The sequence below is a fragment of the Silene latifolia genome, chromosome Y (assembly GCF_048544455.1).
Source record: "Silene latifolia isolate original U9 population chromosome Y, ASM4854445v1, whole genome shotgun sequence".
Classification (NCBI taxonomy): Eukaryota; Viridiplantae; Streptophyta; class Magnoliopsida; order Caryophyllales; family Caryophyllaceae; genus Silene; species Silene latifolia.
Genome location: NC_133538.1, coordinates 474,567,043 through 474,589,800, shown reverse-complemented (window position 1 = coordinate 474,589,800; position 22,758 = coordinate 474,567,043). Strand labels below are relative to the sequence as shown.

Here is a 22,758-nt window from a genome sequence, read left to right as displayed (position 1 = left end):
TGAGTACATAACATTACAAAACATAACAGACTTTTTTGAGTGACATCTACAAATGCCACATAAACAAAAAACCCACTGAATTCAGTTTCAAGGGAGTCGACTCGGGCAATTTCTACTATCATGGTTACTCATTTCACCGCAAGCACGGCATTTTCTCAGAGGCTTTGCATTTTCCAAGACTGCCTTTTCCTTGTTTGATGTTATCCTCTTTCCCGATCCCTTATTCTTGCACTTCTCTGGTGGTAAAACAGTAACTTCAGTTGGAATTTTTGACCCAAGAAGCATCTCAATCTCAGCTTTCTTATCTTTTGACTTTCTCGACTTAATTGAAATAATCAACTTTTCATTGAAACTCCGGAGCAATTGAAATAGCGCATCAGAATGTTCCTCACTATCCTCAACAAGTGAGACTGCACTAAATACCTACGACCATAATTCACTTATATTGTTCTGGCGACTTTCGATTGACACACAATCGCTAGTACAGCTTTTTCCAACAACAAGAGAGAAAGAGGGTGGGAGGTTGCAGATTTGCTCCATCTCAGTGCTAAATACTCTTTAGGTATATGATCAAACCCCCTATCTTTCAACACCCATAAAATGTGCCTACAGAGTATCCCAATTCTTTCAAACATCTTACAAGAACAAGAGAACTTGTTATCACTTAAATCAACTTTGTATTCCTTGTCTTTCTCACGATCAATTATTGAAATATTATCATTCGCACCACTTGCATTTGGTGATGGTAAATGGCCACAAGTATAACATGCTGCTTGGACTTCTCGTGTCATAGAAAGTTTTATGAAGGCGGAGGAAGCGCTGCCTACGGCTTTTTCGCATATGGTCCGTATTTGTAAGTCCTTCATCCAAGACTCGGCTTGGGAAGCAAAGATTATACACGTTTATCGGGAAGCGAATAGCTGCGCGGATTGGTTGGCTAATCTTGGAGTGGTGCAGGATCATCGCTTGCAGATTTTTGAAGGTGGCAATATCCCGAGTCAGCTGTTCACGCTGGTTGAGCAAGATGCTAGAGGGGTCTCTTGGCCTCGGTCGGTTTTATGTAGTAGTTCCTAGTTTGCTTTCTGTTTCGTTAGTTTCTGTTTTTTGCTTTTCCTTTTGTTTGGGTTAAAACCCGCTTCTTCTTCACCAAAAAAAAAAAAAAAGTATAACATGCTGCTTGGACTTCTACTTGGAAAATATAAAATATAATGATTGTGTAAAACTCAGAAGCTTGCTTTTCTAAAAGGAGAGGGGTTGTCAATTTTGGATAACAATTCTTATCATCAGCCATTACCTTAGAATATTTCCATCTCTGAGCATCCATTGCTGTTTGGAAACGCATCCAAAACTCGACAAGTGTGACATGTGGGTTGGTGAAGTTTCCAAAGAAGCTATTTCCAGACTCTGATCTTGATGTTGTGCGCAAAATCCCACCCAAATATGTGTCCCTATTGTAAGCATGAATCCAAAGAGCACGGTGCTTAAACATTTTCTTCAACCACTTGTTATCACAAAGCTCATATGAGGAAATTATCGAATTCCATTTCGATTCAAAATCTTCTGGAGTGATTTCTACATCCCAAACAACTGAGTTAATTTCCTTCAAAAAAGTTGTGTCTTGGGAAATCGATGGACCAACCTTGTCAGGCAACTTCTTCATTATATGCCACATACACAATCGGTGGCGTGTTTTGTCACCAAACACACCCTTAACAGCATTTTTGATGCCTCTACATTGATCAGTTATTATAGTAATAGGATAGCGATCACCCATAGCCGTTACAAAATTTTGAAATAAACAACCACGAAAATGATTCTGCATTTTCGTTTCGTATCAAACCCGCTGCAAAAGTAACGCAACCCTTATGGTTATCAACACCCGTGAAAGGGACAAACACCATTTTATATTGGTTGAAGTTATAAGTGGCATCAACGAAACAAAGATCACCAAAAAGGGCATAATTTTTAAGTGATATTGGATCTGCCCAGAAAAGCTTAGTTATTCTGCTTTGATCGTCCACATCAAAGTCAAAATAGAAATATGGAGACATAGCCTTTTTCTGCATGAAGTTTTCTATTAACATCTGGGCATCATATTCTTTGATGTATTTCTTTACATCCCTTGAAAAAATTTTGAAATCTTGTAAAGAAGCACCCACATTTTTGTATCCCTTCACATACTGTTTGAACATCCTAAATGTTTGCACATGACCATGGTTTACATGAGCATTATCCATTATCATTTTTTTGTGGACCAAGTTTAAATCCCTACATGGTTTCAAATGTATCATAGTTGTTGGCGTATTCATAGCATGTGAGTGAACCTCAACAAAATCATAAATCTCGTATTCACCCGTTTGAATTCTTCTAAAACTAACCTTAGCCTGACAACCAATTCGCGTAAGGGTCCTCTTCCTTTTTGTACCCTTGTGATTACTTTTGCCTTGTTTATTACACATGCACCACTTGTGTGTAACTATCCCGTCAACTAATTTTGTTGAGTCTAATCTAGTAAGGAACCCACAAACCTTGGCATATTCCTCATAAAAATGTATGCCTTCTTCCAAAGTTGCAAATTTCATCCACAATGCTGGTTTTAATTCTGCTGAGCATCTTGGCAATCCCACTATTTGATTATCGAAATCAACTTCTGGGGTGGCTACAACATCAAAAAAAAAAAAAGGAAATGATTTTAATTTTATCTCATTACCACCTACACAAGCTTCTTGGACAATACATTACTTAATTAGAAGCTACAATTTAATACCTGGTACATTAGTGACAAGCAATTGATTTTCTTTTGAATTACTTGAAGACGCTTGCACATTAGTAACTTCTACAATGTCTGCACAGAAAATCAAAGAAAAGAACTGAATTCTGGAATCAAACATAATCCCAAAATCCTAGGTAGTGGAACACGTAATTTTAATTTGTCAAGTTACATACAATCGTCTACGTAGTTATATACACTCATTTGTGAAGCTATATACACTTTGCTACCTTTTGTTTATTGCACTATTTTCATCCCATTCCCTCTATGCTATCTAAGGGTAGCTAGATACAGTTTTAAGTGCTTCTACAAACACACCTTCAGGTGGCTGTATACACCTTTTTAGACCATAATTGATAGTCGTTGCTTACAAACAGAAACCCAGGATCCTGAAATCAACTACGACAGTTTATCCAAATAGAATCTCAAAATCCAAACAGGGCCTTAATATCTAAGTCAATCAAAGTAATACTCCCTGCAAATTTACAATCATACATTTTTTAATATTGACAGAAACACGTCCTCAACTACCTAGATACACACAGCCAATGAAAGCAACTTATTTTGGGTCACGATAATAAAAGAATGTATCACGATAATTCCCTTCTTCAAATTATATGTAAACAACAAGATTTGAAGACACATTCATACATCTACATACATACACATCTTTAACTTGCTGGATACAAAGAACATGCAACAAAGAGTTACCTATAACTTCGCCATTACCGAATCTTCTTCTTCAATTATTACCATCTGAAATAAAAATTCGTTCTTGTTAGATTATTACCCAAATCAGATGGTTCTATCATCAAAGAAACTCTTATTTTTCGATCACAATAATTTTAATCAACTAATGAACCAACAAATCTAGAATCAAAATGACAAAATACCATCTTAAACCAAAAAACTAATCAAGTTAAATTTTAAGCAAACCCTAAGTTTTTAAATTGGATTTGTTTCAAAATCTGAATTAAAACTTACCTTGAATTTGTATTTCGAGGTGCAATAATGGAGTTTGATTGATGCGCAGCAATGGTGTCGGAAAGAGAAACGAAGAAATCAAGATGAGAATTTGTTATCGCATTAATGGTGTCCGAAAGAGGAACGAAGAACTGATGAGAATTTCGTCTGTTATATAGGGGGGTCAGTTCGTACGGTTCGCACCGAACTTTAGTTCGTACCTGACCCCGACCCTATATATATATATATATATATATATATATATATATATATATATAGAATTAGGATTGCATGAGTCCACCCTATCTTTTTGAGTCCGTGAGTCCATGATACAATATCACACGTTATATTAAACAATATCATAGCTTATACTACACCAAAAAAAAAATTGTGATATTGTTTAGTAATATAATTATTCCGGGTGTAATTCCGGAGCAGGATTTGTGTCCACGTAAGCTTGTAGAATGATGTCTTTGCTTGACTCTTCCTTTCGCTCTTTCCTGTTTAAGATGAACAAACTGATGGCTCGGCTTGGTACCGAGCGTACTCACTCCGACGCTCAAGTCAGTAAACTTAAAGAGATTAAGTTGTGTGTTACTTGGCCAAGTATATTGTAGAGAGATAAGGGAGTTTATACCAGATTAATAGTGAGTTTTTAGGATGAATTGTGGATCGTTTTCTCAATGAGGATTGAGGAGTATTTATAGACTTTTCACCTTTTGTCACGTAGTGGCCAAGTGGCCAAGTGGCTAGCAGGTGGAAAGACTGTTCTACCCTCGGCCGGGGGACCCATGGCAGGCTGACTGGCCTGGTTGACTCCATGCCGAGGGGACTTGGATGTGAGTACGCGGATATGCCTCCCGGCTGGCTAGTTGCCCAGCCGAGACCCAAGTGACAGCCGACAGTGCCGCGTCGGTTAGGGTCGTCTAATACGTTGACTTGTCTTTTTTTGTCTTTGACCTTGCTCAATATGTTGACTCGGTCGGCGGTGCGAATATGCCCCATCAATTTGCCCCCAGCGTAGTCTATGCCGTGGTATGGACCTTCGATGAGTGTTGAGCGTATTCTGCGCAAGTTGAACTTCTTCCCCGGCTTCTTCTTCCTCGGCTTGGTTCTGTTCAGGCCGTACCGTATCCCCCCTCCGCATGGATGTGTAATGGACATCCTATGTGGAAAAGAAAATGGCGCTGGCCGAGACCAAGGTTGAGAGTGCCGTTTGTGCTTTTGATTGCCCAGTGTGTTGTCTTTGCTTTGTTGATCAGCTGGCCGTTAGCAAGCAGATACCAATGAGCGTGTCGAAGAAGTTTGGTAACTGTATGTCGATTGACATTCTGTGGCTGCATGCTTGACACGTGGCTTGGCATTGATTGGTTGACGTTTCATGGGCTTTGCCCTGATTGGTCCGTTTCATGGGCTTTGCTCTATAAATAGAGCAGTGTGCCCCGTTTTTTGGCCATCAAACTTCATTTTCTCAAAAAATTTCCTCTCTTTCAGTTTTTTCGAAGAAATTTCTCTCTAGTCTTCAAAGCGTTACTCGGCGTAGCACTTTTCCAAGGTAAACAAACAAATTTTTCCAACTTTTAATTGTTAAGTTTTTGTTGTCATTATGTCTTCTGCGGATGCTCAACCCAGTACCTCTGCGCCGGCGGGCGAACCGTCGCGTCCTGATGAAGAGGAGGCACTGGTTGTCACCCCGATAGGGTTTGGGGGTCCTAAGTCGCCTTCTCCTGAAATTGATCCTCAATTTTTGGAGGGTTTTGATGATGACGATGATGAGGCGACCTCTTCTGTCGTAAAGAGGCCGCTTATTTCGTGGCACGGTGATGCCTGCTCGATCAGTCCTGATCGTGCCTGGACGAACAAGTTCACTAGTTGCTCCGGTTCTGATCTTTTTGAAGACCATTACTCCTTCGGCGAGGGATATAAAATTGTTATCCCTGAGGAGGGTCAGGCCGTCTGTTGCCCTCCCGAGAGTTGTATCGGAGTATGGGCTCCGGTTTCCTCTAAATGAATACGTTGCTGCCATAATTAAAGCCATGAATGTCGCCGTGGCCCAACTGCATCCGTTGGCCATCAGGACGATTGTTGGCTTTGTATGGTTATGCCTTTTTAAAGGGGAGGCCCCAACGGTGAACCTCTTCTGCCGGCTCCACCATCTTCGGCAGACTACCCTAGGTGGCCCGGGTGGTACAAAGATACTGATCGAGGCGGGTTATGTCACCGTTTCCAAGTTGACATCTTGCAAGGACTGGAAGGGGCGGTGGGTATACGTTGAGGTTCCGGAGGACTACTCGCTGCCCCGGTCCTTTCAGAGCCGCGTCAATTTGCGGTGTGAGAATCAAGGGGAGCATGACAAATATGTCTCCCGGAGTAAGCTTAAGATGGACGCCAACAGGGTCTATCTTAATGAGGACGAAAAGCGGGCAATGAGGCTGTTTGAGGCTGAGAAGGATGGCACGCCGAAGGGATGGATGCCTGATACGTGCATTTTATATAGTCTTATTAGCCTATTTTATGCACGTATTTCTATGCTTTTATCGTGGTTTTATGCTACGAAATGCCCCGAATATGCTACTTTGGTTTGTTTTGTCTTATTTGCAGGAATGAACCCAAAAGTAGTGAAATCAAGCCTTTTACCATCCTTTTAGCATGCATTTGGAGGAAGAGTGAATTTGGAGCGGGAATGAAGCTATTTTGAGATGCGCATTGGAGTAAGGAAGTTAGGCGAGCCAAGAGAGTGCTTCAATTTGCTAGTTCCTGCTTGTAAGAGCCATATCTCGAGTTCTACAACAGTTATTAAGGTGATTCCAGTTGGAGGTGAAAGCTTATCCTCTTACCTTTCCAACGCCACCAACCACGCCTTATTTGCCCAAGTAACGAAGAAATGGCGGCCGTTTGAAGTTCAGTGCGCAAAGCAGGAATTACGCGTTGAGAAGTCCTCGATCGAGGGGAATTGTTCTCGATCGAGAGGAATGCTAAGGAATATCACTCGATCGAGAGCTTTAAGTGCTCGATCGAGCAACAATCTTTGATGGGCTTGGACTATTTAGTTAATTTCCGTCAGTTAGGTTAAGTAACTCCTATTTTCTTATAAATAGGACGATTAGGATGTTATTTGACTTCTCTCCTCTTTTTCTCTTGGAACGACACACACTGTTGCATTATTACTGTTACTTTGCTTTTTATTCCGGATCATTATTTCAGTAACATTTCTTCCCTTTTCTCTCTTAATTTAATGTTTATTGTTCTTTTAATTCTTGTTCTTGTTTATTTCATAATGAGTAGCTAATTCCCATATGCTAAGACTATAGGGGATCCATAATCATGAGGGAATAGTAATCGATTTATTGGGTTAATGCTAGTATAGTCTTTGTTGGTTAAATGCTACAATTAACTGTATCTGTCTAATTGAGTCGACGCAATTAGACCTTTAATTCTTGGTGATCCTTGACCTGGACCGAAAGGTTGGAAAAGGCGAGACTAGTAGCGAACAATAGGGTATTGCAGTGAGGGCGAAAGTTAAGCTGTTTACGCTTTAGGGTGAATTAAGGACCGAAAGGTGACGTTCGCTACCCCTTAGATCGTATTTGCATTAATCTGAGACCTAGATTACTTGACTGAATGATTATGGTGAACCGTCTGTCTTAGCTGTTTCTCCTTATCTGATCAATTCCTTCCTTTTATTTTTCTCTTGCCTTAGCCTCAGTAGTTTAATCAAAACATTTCAAACCCCCCATTGTGACATTAGACAGATAAATAGACAAATAGATAGTACACCGCCTCCCTGTGGAGATCGACCCTACTTACCGCTGACTTCTGTTAGTTGTACTTAGGTATTTTATTTTTGGTACGAAACGACAGTATCAAATTTTGGCGCCGTTGCCGGGGAGGCAATCTATTTATTTATTTGTTTCATTTTATCTGTTTTTAGCCTCGGGGGATTTTTCCCTTGAGGCCGTTCTAATCTTTTTTCCTTGAGTGCTGTTTTGATAGGCCTTACAGGTACTACATAGACAGTTCTAGGTGAAAGATCGTCAAAGGGAAGGCTTGAGTACCTTTGACCCGTCGCCAATGTTCTATTATATGGAACAGCCGGTGATTTACTGCGGGAGATGTGGTGCTGCTGGGCATGATGCAGTTTGTTGTCTGACAGGGAATGACGAAGCTTACGCGTTCCAACAGCGTAGTCAAGCTAGTCAAGCAGCTGTAATTGTGCCGCCACATCCACCTTATCAATGGCCACCGCAACAAGTGTAACACCCCCATATTCAGAGGAGCCTTAACTAGGCCTTCCTTAGCATATAAGGGCGTTACCATCTCGGTTGCCCGAGGAGAGTAATTATCAAACGTCAATAAAAGAACTATTACGTTAATTTACAAGTGATTCAAACCAAAATACAACATAAAGGTACAACTCAAAGACTACTCGTTATGACCACCGTATCTCGTGAAGACTCATCCCTGCCCGGACCTCAGCTATCAACGACATCAACACCTGCTAAGACCGACTGCTCACCATAAGGGATCACGGCAGACACATAACAAACAAACAACCACACAAGGTCAGTACTGAGACAAGACAAGACAATAGCAACCACAAACAACAATACAACCAACGACACTAGTCACTACCACGACCTCGACAATCCGACCGCACCTGTCACTGGCTGTCCACTGGACCAGCCCTGCCAGTGGGGGACCGCAGCCGTTCCCACCTAAGCCCCGCTCATCGTCGAGCGATAACCCTGCTCATTAATGTGCACATCCCCTTCCGTGGCGGGTTCCACGAAGGGCGAAACTAGGGCGTGAAGCCACTCCCGCAAGTGACTCCACTCAGCCGAGGACGCACCTCGAGAACCATCAACAACGATCACAACCACAACCACAACACAATACAACTACCATGTCAAGCAACCACAATACTATCACAACGACCGACACACTAGACCGTCTACAAAGACTGAGTAGGCGAACCTACCTTTAAGCAACCGCAACCAATCCACGCTGATAGATAACATAGCCAGCGACCAAGCAAAGCCTATAACCACCATACAAACATCTATTACTACAAGCAAACCCTAACTATAGAGACAAAGGCACGGATGATGATTGTGACATACCTATTAGGGGGAAAACTCAGCAAAAGACCGCTACCCGACTCAAGAGACGCTCTCCTAAGGCTCAAGAATCTTCAAAAGGCATCCATGGAGGTTTTGAGGTGAAGGGAAGGGAAAGAGGCGGCTGAAGGATAGGAGGAAAGTAATGAAAGTGATTTGCGGATTTGACAAAACGCGATATAAAACCCCCGCTGAAAACTGGGCACTCGATCGAGTACCCAACATACTCGATCGAGTAACCCCCTACTCGATCGAGTGACCTAGATACTCGATCGAGTAGCCTCTACTCTATCGAGTACCACTCTTAAAACGCTCCCCAAGATGGTTTGGTATACTTCCCTAAGGTTACTTCCGCCCCCAAGGGCAGTCAACGCTGGTCAAAGGGATCCCTAAAAGGGCGGGTATTACAGTCTTCCCCCCTTAAAAAGAACTTCGTCCCCAAAGTTCAACTCACCTCTCCCGCTCATGGCACGGATCCAACCCAATCTCACCAAACTTCCCGGTCAGACCGTCACTCCTTGTAAATACTATTTCCCCCCCCCCATGTCATCATCATCACCGTCCATACTTAAACCTATTGACTTTTGCCACTATCATGCAAGCTTTATCACATTCAACCGTTATTTTACACACATCTAAAGCATCCAACTCGGAATGCGAATCGTCGCTCACGATCTCCCAGCATACAATAATAACTATTAAATTGTCAATCTAGAACATATCTCATATCAACTTTCATGTGGTACAACTAATGCCGCCATGTTACTTGGCAACATGACATGTTACTTGGCAACATGATTCAGATACAATCACACTCACTTTAAAGAACCAAAGAAAATAAGTCGTTATAATTCAACAACAAAATAAATATATATATATATTTTTTTTTACACAAGACACCAACCCCTTCATAAACAACTACTAACAATATTATAAATCAGCAAAACACTATACGAAAACAACCTTTTTATTCCGCGACATTACTCTTCCCCTCTAAAAAGGAACTTCGTCCCCGAAGTTCACCACCTAAACTATTACACATATTAATTACTATCTGCATCTTAACCATTAAGGAGGACCATATTATTTGTTGTGGACATTACTCGCTAACTACATACTCACTAACCTCGAAATCATACATGAATCACCGGAATAACTAGTTACCGTTGACAACTCATGTTAAATGATATGCACAATTATAGGCGGATTTGCAACTCCGATAAGTGGATCGTAATGAGGCGTATGCCATATTAAAGTAACAAGAAAATGATTACCGCTTCACTAATCGTAACAAGAAATTACCACCACATCACCAATTGTAACAATTATGCTTATAAAATTCTAATCATGACTTGTAATGTATGAAATTAACGGCTCAAAGGCGTTACTATGCACTCACAACAACTTTAAACATTAAACTTGCAATTATAAAACAATTGAACATTTTGAATTTTCAAAAACCCCCTGTAACAGTGACACTCGATCGAGTAAGTATCGGTACTCGATCGAGTGCCATGCTACTCGATCGAGTGTCTTGGCTACTCGGTCGAGTAGCCCGAGATCGTAATGCTTTTTCTCATGTCATCCTGCAGCTACTCGATAGAGTACGGGTACTCTATCGAGTACCTACAGCCAACTCCTCATAAATCACACGAGCTAACACCAATGCGCATACTTGACATATAAAATCGGGTCGGGACGACTCCCCGACTTCTAATACCCTGCAAACAGTTAGAATATCAAATTCGGCCTTATGGCCAATCATACAGGTCCAACTAAGTCTCAAAACAAAAGGAAACAACTATCAAAGTCTAACAACAATACCACCATCTAACATCAACTACTATCAACACTCACGAACGAAGATAAAACAAGGAGTATCACTGCTGCTGCTGCTGCTCGAACATCACCTCATCATCACCACCACCACCACCAGATGAACCTACTCCCGCATCACCCCCGCTCCCGCTCCCGGCCCACGTACCAAGGCGTCAAGCCTCCATAAGGAAAGGACCGAGGTGCTCCCCATGTCGACGTTCCACCCCGTAGGCATGGAAAACCCCGAGTAATTCCCAACGCCACTCCACCAGACGGATGTGGTCCCTGGTCCCTATCCCCTGAGTGTACGCCATCTCATGCATGTTCCGGAGTGTCAAGGTAGATGACACTCTCTCCGCTAGGTAACTGGATCGCGTCTCCGGGTGTCAAGGTAAGGGTAGTACGGAAAGGCCGCCGCCGCTGCGGTGGTGCTACTCGGGCCGTGGCCTAGCCTCCGGGGCCCTCTCCCTTACTCGACGGGGTCCCCTCACCACTCTGGGTCTCTCCACCCTCTGAACTTCCGCATTCTCGCCCTTCGTCGGCTCCGGCATCTCCTGGAGGATCGTGCCATCAATGAGATAGGTCTGCAGCTGGCGGGGTGTGTCCTCATCCTCCTCCTCCTCCTCCTCATCGTCTCCATCCACAAATCACCACCGCCGGCTCCAAGGGCTCGTGGGCCGGGAGGTGCTCGAGAGCCGGGATCTTCATCCAACTCATGCCAAGTACTCTCCACGCTAGGCTACCGTCAGCCAAGGTCCTCAACCATTTCAGGTCGAGATAGTATTCCCGATCCATGGTAGGCACAGGGGTAGCTAGTGGCACGTGCGCCGAAGAAGCCTCAAAGGAGGTTAGCTTTTCAGCTAACCGAGTGGCAATGGCACCACAACTCGGTATCGAGAATTAGAAGAAGCCATTAAGGCAAGAGCAAGACAAACTATGGAAGGAGCATTGAAGACCACTTTCTTGGTCCGCTCCGGTTCGTGTACGACATCAAAAGTAAGACCTCATGGTTGTTCAACTTACTGATATCCTTTCTATCATAGAGGAGGTTTGAAAGAGAACGGAGGAAGATTCTCAAGGTGATGTGCTGAACGTCATTAATCAGCATATTGCTCGCGGTGGGAGCTTGCTTCCCGCAAGCAAGGCATTAAGCGCAGACGCCGCACTCACCGGAATGTCGGTGATGGAGTCCTTGGGAGGCTTGGCCAACCCAAGGTGAGAGGCAAACAAATCCATGGTTAACAAGAAACTGGTATTCATCAATCAACTCAATAACACGACCGGGTCATAGTTAAAGGAACTCATGAATTCTAGGGTAAGGAAAGGGTAAGTGTGTTTCCTCACTCGGTACAAACCAAGAAAAACCCAAGGTCTCAAATATATGACGGACATCCGTCTCTATTTCCAACTCTTCTAATACGCCGGTGTCTATACACTTTGTGGGTCTCATCTTGCGTTTTTGTAAAGCTACAAAACGCTCCCTTTGCTTAAAGTCAACAAAAACAACAGAAGGGTACTCAGAAACTGCGGGTACTACCGGTCCACTAGCCTCCCCCCTCTCAAGTGGATCAACCCTTCCCCGTTTACTCTGACGGGTTCCAAGGTTTAGTCTCGGCATCTGTTTTAGGCATAAGTCCAAACAACTTGTATAAACATCCAAACAATTATTTCATGTTACTTGAATTCACATATCCAAATAAGCACGAAATTTCCCAACAATTTTGACGTGTGAAGCACATAATTCATGTTATTAAACTTGAATATTAAGATAAGTGTACATGTTTATCAACAGTTTCCAATTTTTGACATACAAGTTCAAGCAATTTGTATAGGACATGTAGGCATACACTTCATACAATTCGAATTTTATATAATTGGCAATTTCACTAACTCGCTAACCAATTCCATACTTGAGGCTCATAGTTAGTGTCATTAAACTTAGATGTTTCGCTAGGTACTCATATATCATCAATAGTTTCCTCAATTTTTTTTTTTTTTTTTATCCTATGGTCTCAGTTTGTAGCCACTTATAAACCATAATTACGAAAGTTTGGCATGTGGACACATATTCTCAGCAATTTGAATGTCCTAGCATGCTTCTAAAGGTCGTTCCATTTACATTGCAAACTACATGTCACTAATGCAAGAGAAAGAATAATTTATGACAAACCATTATCACTCTTCACTATTATGTAAAACAACTCAATCAAAATTTTCAGACGGTCTTTACAGCTGTGAGAATTGTGGCATGTATTCATCAATCATTGTTTCTTTTATCATGTTGGAATTTTATTCATGCTTATATTGTCAATTACAACATCAATTTTCTCATTCTAAGTCACGAATTTCTCATAAGACACTTTTAAGACGGAGTTTTAAGGCAACTTTCTAAGGGTAAAATCGTTAAAATCTAACCTCCAACATGATATAAACCATAATTAAAGCTCAATTTTACTATCTAATCATTATAAAACAGCCAAAAATCGATTTCGAATTGGAAACCCTAGAAATTTCGGGTCCTACCATTGCAATTTCTAATCTAATTTACAGCATATAGTCACCAACAACCATGAAAAAGGAGACATATGAATCATATTTCAACAATTAAAAGCACCAATTTGATCATTATAATCGAAAATTTCTGATTATTGCACTATTTTAACACATTCCAAGTAACAAATCACATAAATTAGGAAGAATAACATACCTTGATTGATTAGTAAGGTAAGAAACGAATTAAACTAAGAAAATTAACCCCGAGATTCACTACTAACCCAAGAGAAAGCTAAGATTTTGGAGGAAATAGAGGAGTTGAGAGAAGTTCAGAGGTGAGGGTGTCGAAATATAGAAGAATAAGAAGGAGATATAGGAGGTTTAGGGGTTTTAAGAAAACCCGTAGAAATTACTGCACAGTAACCTACTCGATCGAGTGCCTGGGTACTCGATCGAGTACCACCCTACTCGATCGAGTAGGAGCTAAATCATCGAGTAACTGGGGGATTTTCCCTCATTCCGACGTTATAGCCTCCTAACTGGATCGAGTGAGGTCTACTCGGTCTAGTACGCACTCGCACTCGGTCAAGTATAGCTAAGTGCTCGATCAAAAGAACGAAGTAACTTGAAGATTCCTGCAAAAACAACACCGCGTGTCGATTCCAACTAAGTTCGGAATTCGACACTAGTCATCGCATTCAATCACGTTTTATAACCATCGTCACACAACATACAACTCTCCAACAACTAAGGGACATATCCTGTTACGTTATACAAATTACCCAACTCGGTCTACCTGTCACCGAGTTATGTATAAACCTAGCCGTGCCATATTATTACATTTACTTACTTTACATGCTATTACTAAACTCGTGTTTACATCAAGTTCAAACGTATGATTAACATTAATATCCCCATATTTATTTGTCACATAATTATATACATTGCCAATCACTTAATCAATTAGGTATTATACGTTATTCTAAGCAATCTATTTTGCATAATTCAAATATTTCGCAGCGGAAAATTTCAACTAACTAATAAAGCATATACACATTACCATATATCGTGACCCGAATTATTACTCATCCATACTATAATTTTCATTATAGCTATTGCGGTATGGTCTACAAGCTCACTTACAACTTCCGTCATCATAAATTTTATGACAACCATCTACATGTTCGCTAATCATATTACACATTCAAATTCACACTTTCATGCATCTTCATGACCTATAATCCCGTCACATAACTCCTAGCTATCCTATAAGCTCACTAATCATCCAACGAGCTTCAATAATTTCGTCAATGATTACCACACTCGGCCCAAACAGTACTATCACACCCCAATTAATTCTAACAAAACTTAACCGGAGGTAGCTCCGGCACAATTAACATACATAGCACACATAGACACACGGACTCCACATTACCATCCCATGTGTCTGGCTTAAGTATCATGGGGCCAAGATTTTGAAATGAGGGCGCCTACTCACCCAAAATCTAGCATCAGCCGGGGCTCCCACTACACATACACCAGGTTCATTTTATTAGACTCTCTACATTCATTATGTTCATTTGTTACAGGTTCCAAAATCGTCGCTCTGATACCACTTTGTAACACCCCCATATTCAGAGGAGCCTTAACTAGGCCTTCCTTAGCATATAAGGGCGTTACCATCTCGGTTGCCCGAGGAGAGTAATTATCAAACGTCAATAAAAGAACTATTACGTTAATTTACAAGTGATTCAAACCAAAATACAACATAAAGGTACAACTCAAAGACTACTCGTTATGACCACCGTATCTCGTGAAGACTCATCCCCGCCCGACCTCGCCTATCAACGACATCAACACCGCTAAGACCGACGCTCACCATAAGGGATCACGGCAGACACATAACAAACAAACAACCACACAAGGTCAGTACTGAGACAAGACAAGACAATAGCAACCACAAACAACAATACAACCAACGACACTAGTCACTACCACGACCTCGACAATCCGACCGCACTCCACCGGGTCCGTCCACCGGACCCGCCCGCCGCTGGGGACCGCAGCCGTTCCCACCTAAGCCCCGCTCATCATACCGAGCGATAACCCTGCTCATTAATGTGCACATCCCCTTCCGTGGCGGGTTCCACGAAGGGCGAAACTAGGGCGTGAAGCCACTCCCGCAAGTGACTCCACTCAGCCGAGGACGCACCTCGAGAACCATCAACAACGATCACAACCACAACCACAACACAATACAACTACCATGTCAAGCAACCACAATACTATCACAACGACCGACACACTAGACCGTCTACGAGATCGAGTAGGCGAACCTACCTTTAAGCAACCGCAACCAATCCACGCTGATAGATAACATAGCCAGCGACCAAGCAAAGCCTATAACCACCATACAAACATCTATTACTACAAGCAAACCCTAACTATAGAGACAAAGGCACGGATGATGATTGTGACATACCTATTAGGGGGAAAACTCAGCAAAAGACCGCTACCCGACTCAAGAGACGCTCTCCTAAGGCTCAAGAATCTTCAAAAGGCATCCATGGAGGTTTTGAGGTGAAGGGAAGGGAAAGAGGCGGTTGAAGGATAGGAGGAAAGTAATGAAAGTGATTTGCGGATTTGACAAAACGCGATATAAAACCCCCGCTGAAAACTGGGCACTCGATCGAGTGACCTAGATACTCGATCGAGTAGCCTCTACTCTATCGAGTACCACTCTTAAAACGCTCCCCAAGATGGTTTGGTATACTTCCCTAAGGTTACTTCCGCCCCCAAGGGCAGTCAACGCTGGTCAAAGGGATCCCTAAAAGGGCGGGTATTACAACAAGATCCTCCTGAGATACAGGAAGAAGACATGGCAGAGCTGAAATCTTTAATGGAGACAATTGCATCTCAAATGCAAGCTCAGCAAGATTATAATAGACAATTCTACTCGCGAGTTGATGAGCTCAAGTCTGTAGTTGCTCAGTTAGCAGCCGAGATGGAAAGAGAAGAGATCGCGGAGCTGACATATTCCATGGGGACGCTTTTATCACAATTGCAAGAGAGCAATAAAAATAAGGACGCTCGATTCCTTAAGCTCGAAACTGACATTGCTCAGTTAGCAGCTGAGATACAAGAAGAAGAGGTATACCTTGCTGAGAGCGGTCTTTCCCCTGAGGAAACCATGTCACCCAATGCTGAGGATGACCTCTATGACTCGGATGACGAGTTTCTAGCTTATTTCAATGCCTCACGCGAAGATTTCAGCCCTGTACAGGAGGAATCACTCGATCGAGTGACTAATATTGGTCGATCGAGTGATTTGCCAGGAGAAACTGCTCGATCGAGTGATATCACTGCTCGATCGAGTGGAATTCAGGAGGACATTGGTCGATCGAGTGACTATTTTGCTCGATCGACCGAATTGGCCATTGGGAGCTTTGATTCGTCAAATGGGTTTGATTTAGATGACGATTCTGATGATGATAATGGATACGGTGAATCTCCCCTATTCAAGGCCGAGTTGGATGCACTTGAGGCTGCGATTTACGTGCTGAATTCCACTAAGGAGGGTGACAAGAAGGTAGCTGAGTCGGTAATCACTCCTAGCGCGGATGAGGTAATAAATTCTTTTATCTACGATTCCGTCATTGAGAGCGATCAACCTGAGGTAGTGAACGATAATTTAATTATTGTTTGTTTAAATAGTAAATTGCCTCGTTTGACTTATGCTTTGCATTCTAATGCTTTGCCCCTTCCTAGTAGGTCTTACAACTTAACGAATTTTCACCATCCTTATCATTATAAATCCGTCAATCTGAAATGGAGCCCCACTTTATCGTCTATTGCTCCCGCGCTCCTATATTTTGTGGATAAATGTAGGAGCTCGCATAGGAAATTTGTTAGACTTAAACGGCTTTATATTTTAATTTCCTATTCTGTTATTCCACTTTGGTGCTACTTACTCTTTTGTGTAGCACATGCGCAGATGTATGATTTAATGCTGCGCGCTTTGAGCTGTTTTGATTGTAGCTGATTATAGAGGCTCGAAGAAAAAGGAGGTCGAGCTGGGACCTGACTGAAGCTAGCGCTACCCGGGAGGCAACCCGGAGATTTTATTTTGCTTTTTATTTTATTTCAGTTGTAATAAATGGTTCTTATACCATAAAACTTTCTCGGTATGCTTGTCTTGTTAGTCTCATGGGGGCTTTTTTATTGCGTTTTTGCGGTATGCACTGGGATTACTCGATCGAGTACTTTTTGTACTCGATCGAGAACTTTTGCTGCTATATTCACTCGATCGAGTGAAATTTTTACTCGATCGATCACCTGCAGAAGAGAGAACCACTCGATCGACCACTATTCCAGTCGATCGAGCAGTTTTAGATGCCCATGTTACTCGATCAGCTACTATCCCTCTTGATCGAGTGTTATTGACTTGGATTAGCTTCTTGAGACGGTTTTCCGGGCCTTTAGCAACCTCCCATTTCATGGTCGGTTTGGGGAGGTCCCCTTATTCGCGCATTTTGTGAGTTTTCCGCTTTTACTCTCTTTCTCCTTTAGTTTGCATTTCCTTTCCATGTTTTGGTACAATGGGGGCATTGTACGGTTTGGTTTGGGGAGGTTATGCATCCATATCTGTGTCTGCATTTTGTTTCCATTGCATTTCAGTTATCACGTTTAATTTATGTTTGCATTGTTGTTTATTTTCGTTAAATTCAAAAATCCCATAAAAATTGAAAATTTCAAAAAAATCAAAAAAAAAAAAAAATTTCACGTTTAATTTAGCATATAGGTTGAGTCGGAACGGTAGATTTCCATGATGATATTGCTCTGCAATTGTCTTTTTGCTTAAGCCTTGCATTGAACTGTTATCTTTTAGCTCTGTCTTATTGCATATCTACGAGTTAATGTTTAATTTAGCTGAACGAATAGACTTGACCTGAAATTTTGGCAACCTACTTATAATTTCTAAGGATTTAGAGCCTTATAAACTGGTGTCATTTGTGACCAGTTTCATGTAGGATTGTGAGTAGTTACTCCTTGCATATCATGTATCATCAATTTGCACATATATGAAATTCAATTGCTTTTTGCCGTCATACATTCGGGTTAGTGGTTGGTGTCACATGCAGGGAGGTGCTTACATTTCCCTTTTCTTTCATTTTTACCCATAAACTCCACATTAGCCAAATTTGCCTGTTGACCTTTAGCTACATTCCAAATTTAGCCTGCCTTGTCAAGCTAGTTTAGATTGTTCTGCGGTATATTGTCTATTGTATCAAATGTTGGCGCGTATTCTGTTGATTCGGAGTTGGTAATTTATGAAGAAAAGGAGGATGATGAAAAAAAGACGTGAAAAAAGTTGAAAAAAAAAAGGAATTCGAAAAAAAAAAAGAAAAAAATTCAAAAAAAAAAAAAAAAAATGTTGTTTGGTTGACGGTTTCTGCTCCTATGATCTATCTTACATTATTTGAGGAGTATGTTTGGTTTGGTTTGGTGAGATTTTATGCCAAATGAAAGGGCATGTGCTTAATTCATAATTGAGTTGGAAATGGATATGTCTCATATGATTTTGTTTAGGTACTAGCTTGATCACCTATACCTCCACATTCCCATAATTGTTTTGCTTTTTCTTACCCATTGCCTCACTTTACCATATTTTGTAAGCCCTCGGCTGTGACAGGACCTTGTTTGGTTGGAATGTGTGTACGGTAGCTAGAATTGTCTATCATATTGGTTGCATGCATGTTTATGTGGGTCGTAGTCTAGGTGAGCGACTATTTTTCTTTCTCTCTTACATATATATGTTCACCCTTTGCTTCATGAGAGAAGAGTGACCCGTGAGAGTCCGATTTTAAAGGTCTTGCAAGGTCGACGGTTCAGCTTTATTATAGACATCTTACAACTCGTTTGCATTTGACTATTTGCTATAGGTGTTAGTTTGCTTGCATTAAATTGGCTTAAGTGGGCATTTGTAGCTAGCTCTGAGTTATCTTTTTCCGTTCCTTTAGTTGCATTTTAGTTTACTCGGGGACGAGTTAAGGTTTGGTTTGGGGAGATTTGATACGTGCATTTTATATAGTCTTATTAGCCTATTTTATGCACGTATTTCTATGCTTTTATCGTGGTTTTATGCTACGAAATGCCCCGAATATGCTACTTTGGTTTGTTTTGTCTTATTTGCAGGAATGAACCCAAAAGTAGTGAAATCAAGCCTTTTACCATCCTTTTAGCATGCATTTGGAGGAAGAGTGAATTTGGAGCGGGAATGAAGCTATTTTGAGCTGCGCATTGGAGTAAGGAAGTTAGGCGAGCCAAGAGAGTGCTTCAATTTGCTAGTTCCTGCTTGTAAGAGCCATATCTCGAGTTCTACAACAGCTATTAAGATGATTCTAGTTGGAGGTGAAAGCTTATCCTCTTAGCTTTCCAACGCCACCAACCACGCCCTATTTGCCCAAGTAACGAAGAAATGGCGGCCGTTTGAAGTTCAGTGCGCAAAGCAGGAATTACGCACTGAGAAGTCCTCGATCGAGGGGAATTGTTCTCGATCGAGAGGAATGCTAAGGAATATCACTCGATCGAGAGCCTTAAGTGCTCGATCGAGCAACAATCTTTGATGGGCTTGGACTATTTAGTTAATTTCCGTCAGTTAGGTTAAGTAACTCCTATTTTCTTATAAATAGGACGATTAGGATGTTATTTGACTTCTCTCCTCTTTTTCTCTTGGAACGACACACACTGTTGCATTATTACTGTTACTTTGCTTTTTATTCCGGATCATTATTTCAGTAACATTTCTTCCCTTTTCTCTCTTAATTTAATGTTTATTGTTCTTTTAATTCTTGTTCTTGTTTATTTCATAATGAGTAGCTAATTCCCATATGCTAAGACTATAGGGGATCCATAATCATGAGGGAATAGTAATCGATTTATTGGGTTAATGCTAGTATAGTCTTTGTTGGTTAAATGCTACAATTAACTGTATCTGTCTAATTGAGTCGACGCAATTAGACCTTTAATTCTTGGTGATCCTTGACCTGGACCGAAAGGTTGGAAAAGGCGAGACTAGTAGCGAACAATAGGGTATTGCAGTGAGGGCGAAAGTTAAGCTGTTTACGCTTTAGGGTGAATTAAGGACCGAAAGGTGACGTTCGCTACCCCTTAGATCGTATTTGCATTAATCTGAGACCTAGATTACTTGACTGAATGATTATGGTGAACCGTCTGTCTTAGCTGTTTCTCCTTATCTGATCAATTCCTTCCTTTTATTTTTCTCTTGCCTTAGCCTCAGTAGTTTAATCAAAACATTTCAAACCCCCCATTGTGACATTAGACAGATAAATAGACAAATAGATAGTACACCGCCTCCCTGTGGAGATCGACCCTACTTACCGCTGACTTCTGTTAGTTGTACTTAGGTATTTTATTTTTGGTACGAAACGACAGTATCAATGCCCCCAACGCAGATCGTTCTTCAGGATGAGCTGCTCTGCCACGTCGGCCTCATACCGGCCCTCAGCCAGGGTGAGTGGGGTTGGTATGAGGCCCATCTTTGCTTTTTATGTTTCTGTATTTGAACCTTGATTTATTTCTTTTGCTTAACTCCTGCTTCGTTTCTTTTGCAGAACGATTTGGCCCGGAACTGCCTGACTCCGTCCTCAAGAGGTTGGGACTTGACGAGAACGGGAGAGTTGTTGAGCTTCATCCTAAGGCACTGGATGTGGCGGCGGCTCAAGCGCAGATTTCCGGTAACGTGCCGCACCGGAGACCGAAGACAACGTCTACAGCGTCAGCTCCAGCTCAACCTTCAATCCCCGTAACCCAAAAGGAGCAGGTGGTCGTCGTTGATGTTGAAGAGGAGGTCACCGTTGCGGAGGGCCCTCCTCCTTTAAACAAGAGAAAAGAGGCAACGTCTTTCGCCGCTGCTGTTACTGTAATACTCCGTATTTATAAGTCTTGGGGTACTCTATCGAGTAGGCCTTACTCTGTCGAGTAAGGGTAAGTTGCGAAATAAAATAGTTTCTGACCTGTTGGGTACTCGATCGAGTAGCTGGGGCACTCGATCGAGTAAGGGGGGTACTCGATCGAGTACCTTGGGTACTCGATCGAGTAGCCGGTTTTACGGGGAGTTTTCTCGGGTTTTGTTAATTATGCGATTAAGGTATTTAAGCTTCGTCGTCATTATTCTAAATCACTTTTACAAAACCTAAATTCCTGTTTAAGAGAGAAAGCAAACAAGTTCATCTTCTTAATCGCATTCTTAGCAATTCCCGGAGTTCAGACGGTCAGTTCTTGTCGTTAATTATACCGTTGAGTTCCCTGCGTCGAGGGAGGAGGGTTCATAGAAGAGGCTTTTTGACTCAGCAGTAGAGACTGTCTTATTGTGTGCATACCAGGTAGGATTTCCTACTCAGTATTAGTCCCATAATGGGATATTGGTTGATGTATTGTATTTGGTTGTTTGATATAATAATTGTATTGTGATTGTGGTTGTGATCGTTGTTGATGGTTCACGAGGCGTGGCCTCGGCTGAGTGGGGTCACTTGCGGGAGTGGCTTCACGCCCTAGTTTCGCCTTCTGTGGAACCCGCCACAGAAGGGATGTGCACATTAATGGACAGGGTTATCGCTCTCTATGTGGAGCGGGGATTTGGTGGGTACGGCTGCGGTCCCCCACTGGCAGGGCTGGTCTAGTGGACAGTCAGTATTGAGATGATTGGAATTGGTTGTGCGTATGTGAGACAGTTAAGCTGTCTGTTTATCTTATTGTTGATATACATATTGATTGTGTGATTAGTACTGACTCCGGTGTTGTTTTGTAAACCTCCGGTGATCCATTCGGGGATGGTGAGCAGATATTGAGCAGGTATTGAGATGAGTACTGGGATAGCTGGGATGCCACGACATGATGATAGGAGTCTTCCGCTGTAGCTTTTAGTTTATTTACATTTCAGTTAGAACAGTTTGAGACCATGTATTCTACTTTTAGTTTGGTTTTGAGGATTGTACTTCTTCGCTAAGTATTTATAATTAAATGTTGTTTCTTCATTGTTTATTTGATTATCATACCTCGGGCAACCGAGATGGTAATGTCTTCATACCTGAGTGGTCCTGGTAAGGCACTTGGAGTATGGGGGTGTTACAAATGGTATCGTGAGCGACAATCCCGAAACCCGTAAACCAATGAACCTAATGAACATAGGGAGTCAATTAAAATGAACCCGGGGTAAAAGTTGTAGGAGCTAATGCAAAGGCTTGGGAGACGTCCTAAAGTCGCGGGGTCGCCCTACAACTTTGAACCGGTCACATGGGGGGAGTGTTTGTCGAGTCGTATGTGTGTTTGGTTAACTTGTGTAAGAATGTGATGAAATGTGTTAATTGTTGGATGTTCGAAGTTGAAGGATGAGAATGTTAAAGGTTAATGAAATATGTGGAAACTGTTGATGAAATGATAGCATGTTGAATGTTTTACAACGTGGCATTTAATAACATGATGAATTGATCTCGTAGATAGTAGAAAAGATGCGTAGCATATTTATTATGATGTAATGTGGTTTATAAAGTTTAGCATGTTAGCATATGACGTAGC

The 22,758-nt window shown here is 41.8% G+C and overlaps 2 protein-coding genes across 2 annotated transcripts; both read right to left on the bottom strand.

Annotated features, from left to right (window-relative positions):
* Positions 1-87: 87 nt before the first annotated feature.
* Positions 88-1,660, bottom strand: LOC141632981 (protein FAR-RED IMPAIRED RESPONSE 1-like). The gene is made up of 3 exons (XM_074445479.1): positions 1,295-1,660; positions 486-635; positions 88-423 (listed from the first exon to the last, which is right to left on the bottom strand). The coding sequence occupies exons 1-3, from the start codon at positions 1,658-1,660 to the stop codon at positions 88-90; spliced, it is 852 nt and encodes a 283-aa protein (XP_074301580.1).
* A 106-nt stretch (positions 1,661-1,766) lies between these two features.
* LOC141632980 (protein FAR1-RELATED SEQUENCE 5-like) lies at positions 1,767-2,237 on the bottom strand. Its single transcript, XM_074445478.1, has one exon. The coding sequence runs from the start codon at positions 2,235-2,237 to the stop codon at positions 1,767-1,769; it is 471 nt and encodes a 156-aa protein (XP_074301579.1).
* Between the last annotated feature and the right edge of the window lie 20,521 nt (positions 2,238-22,758).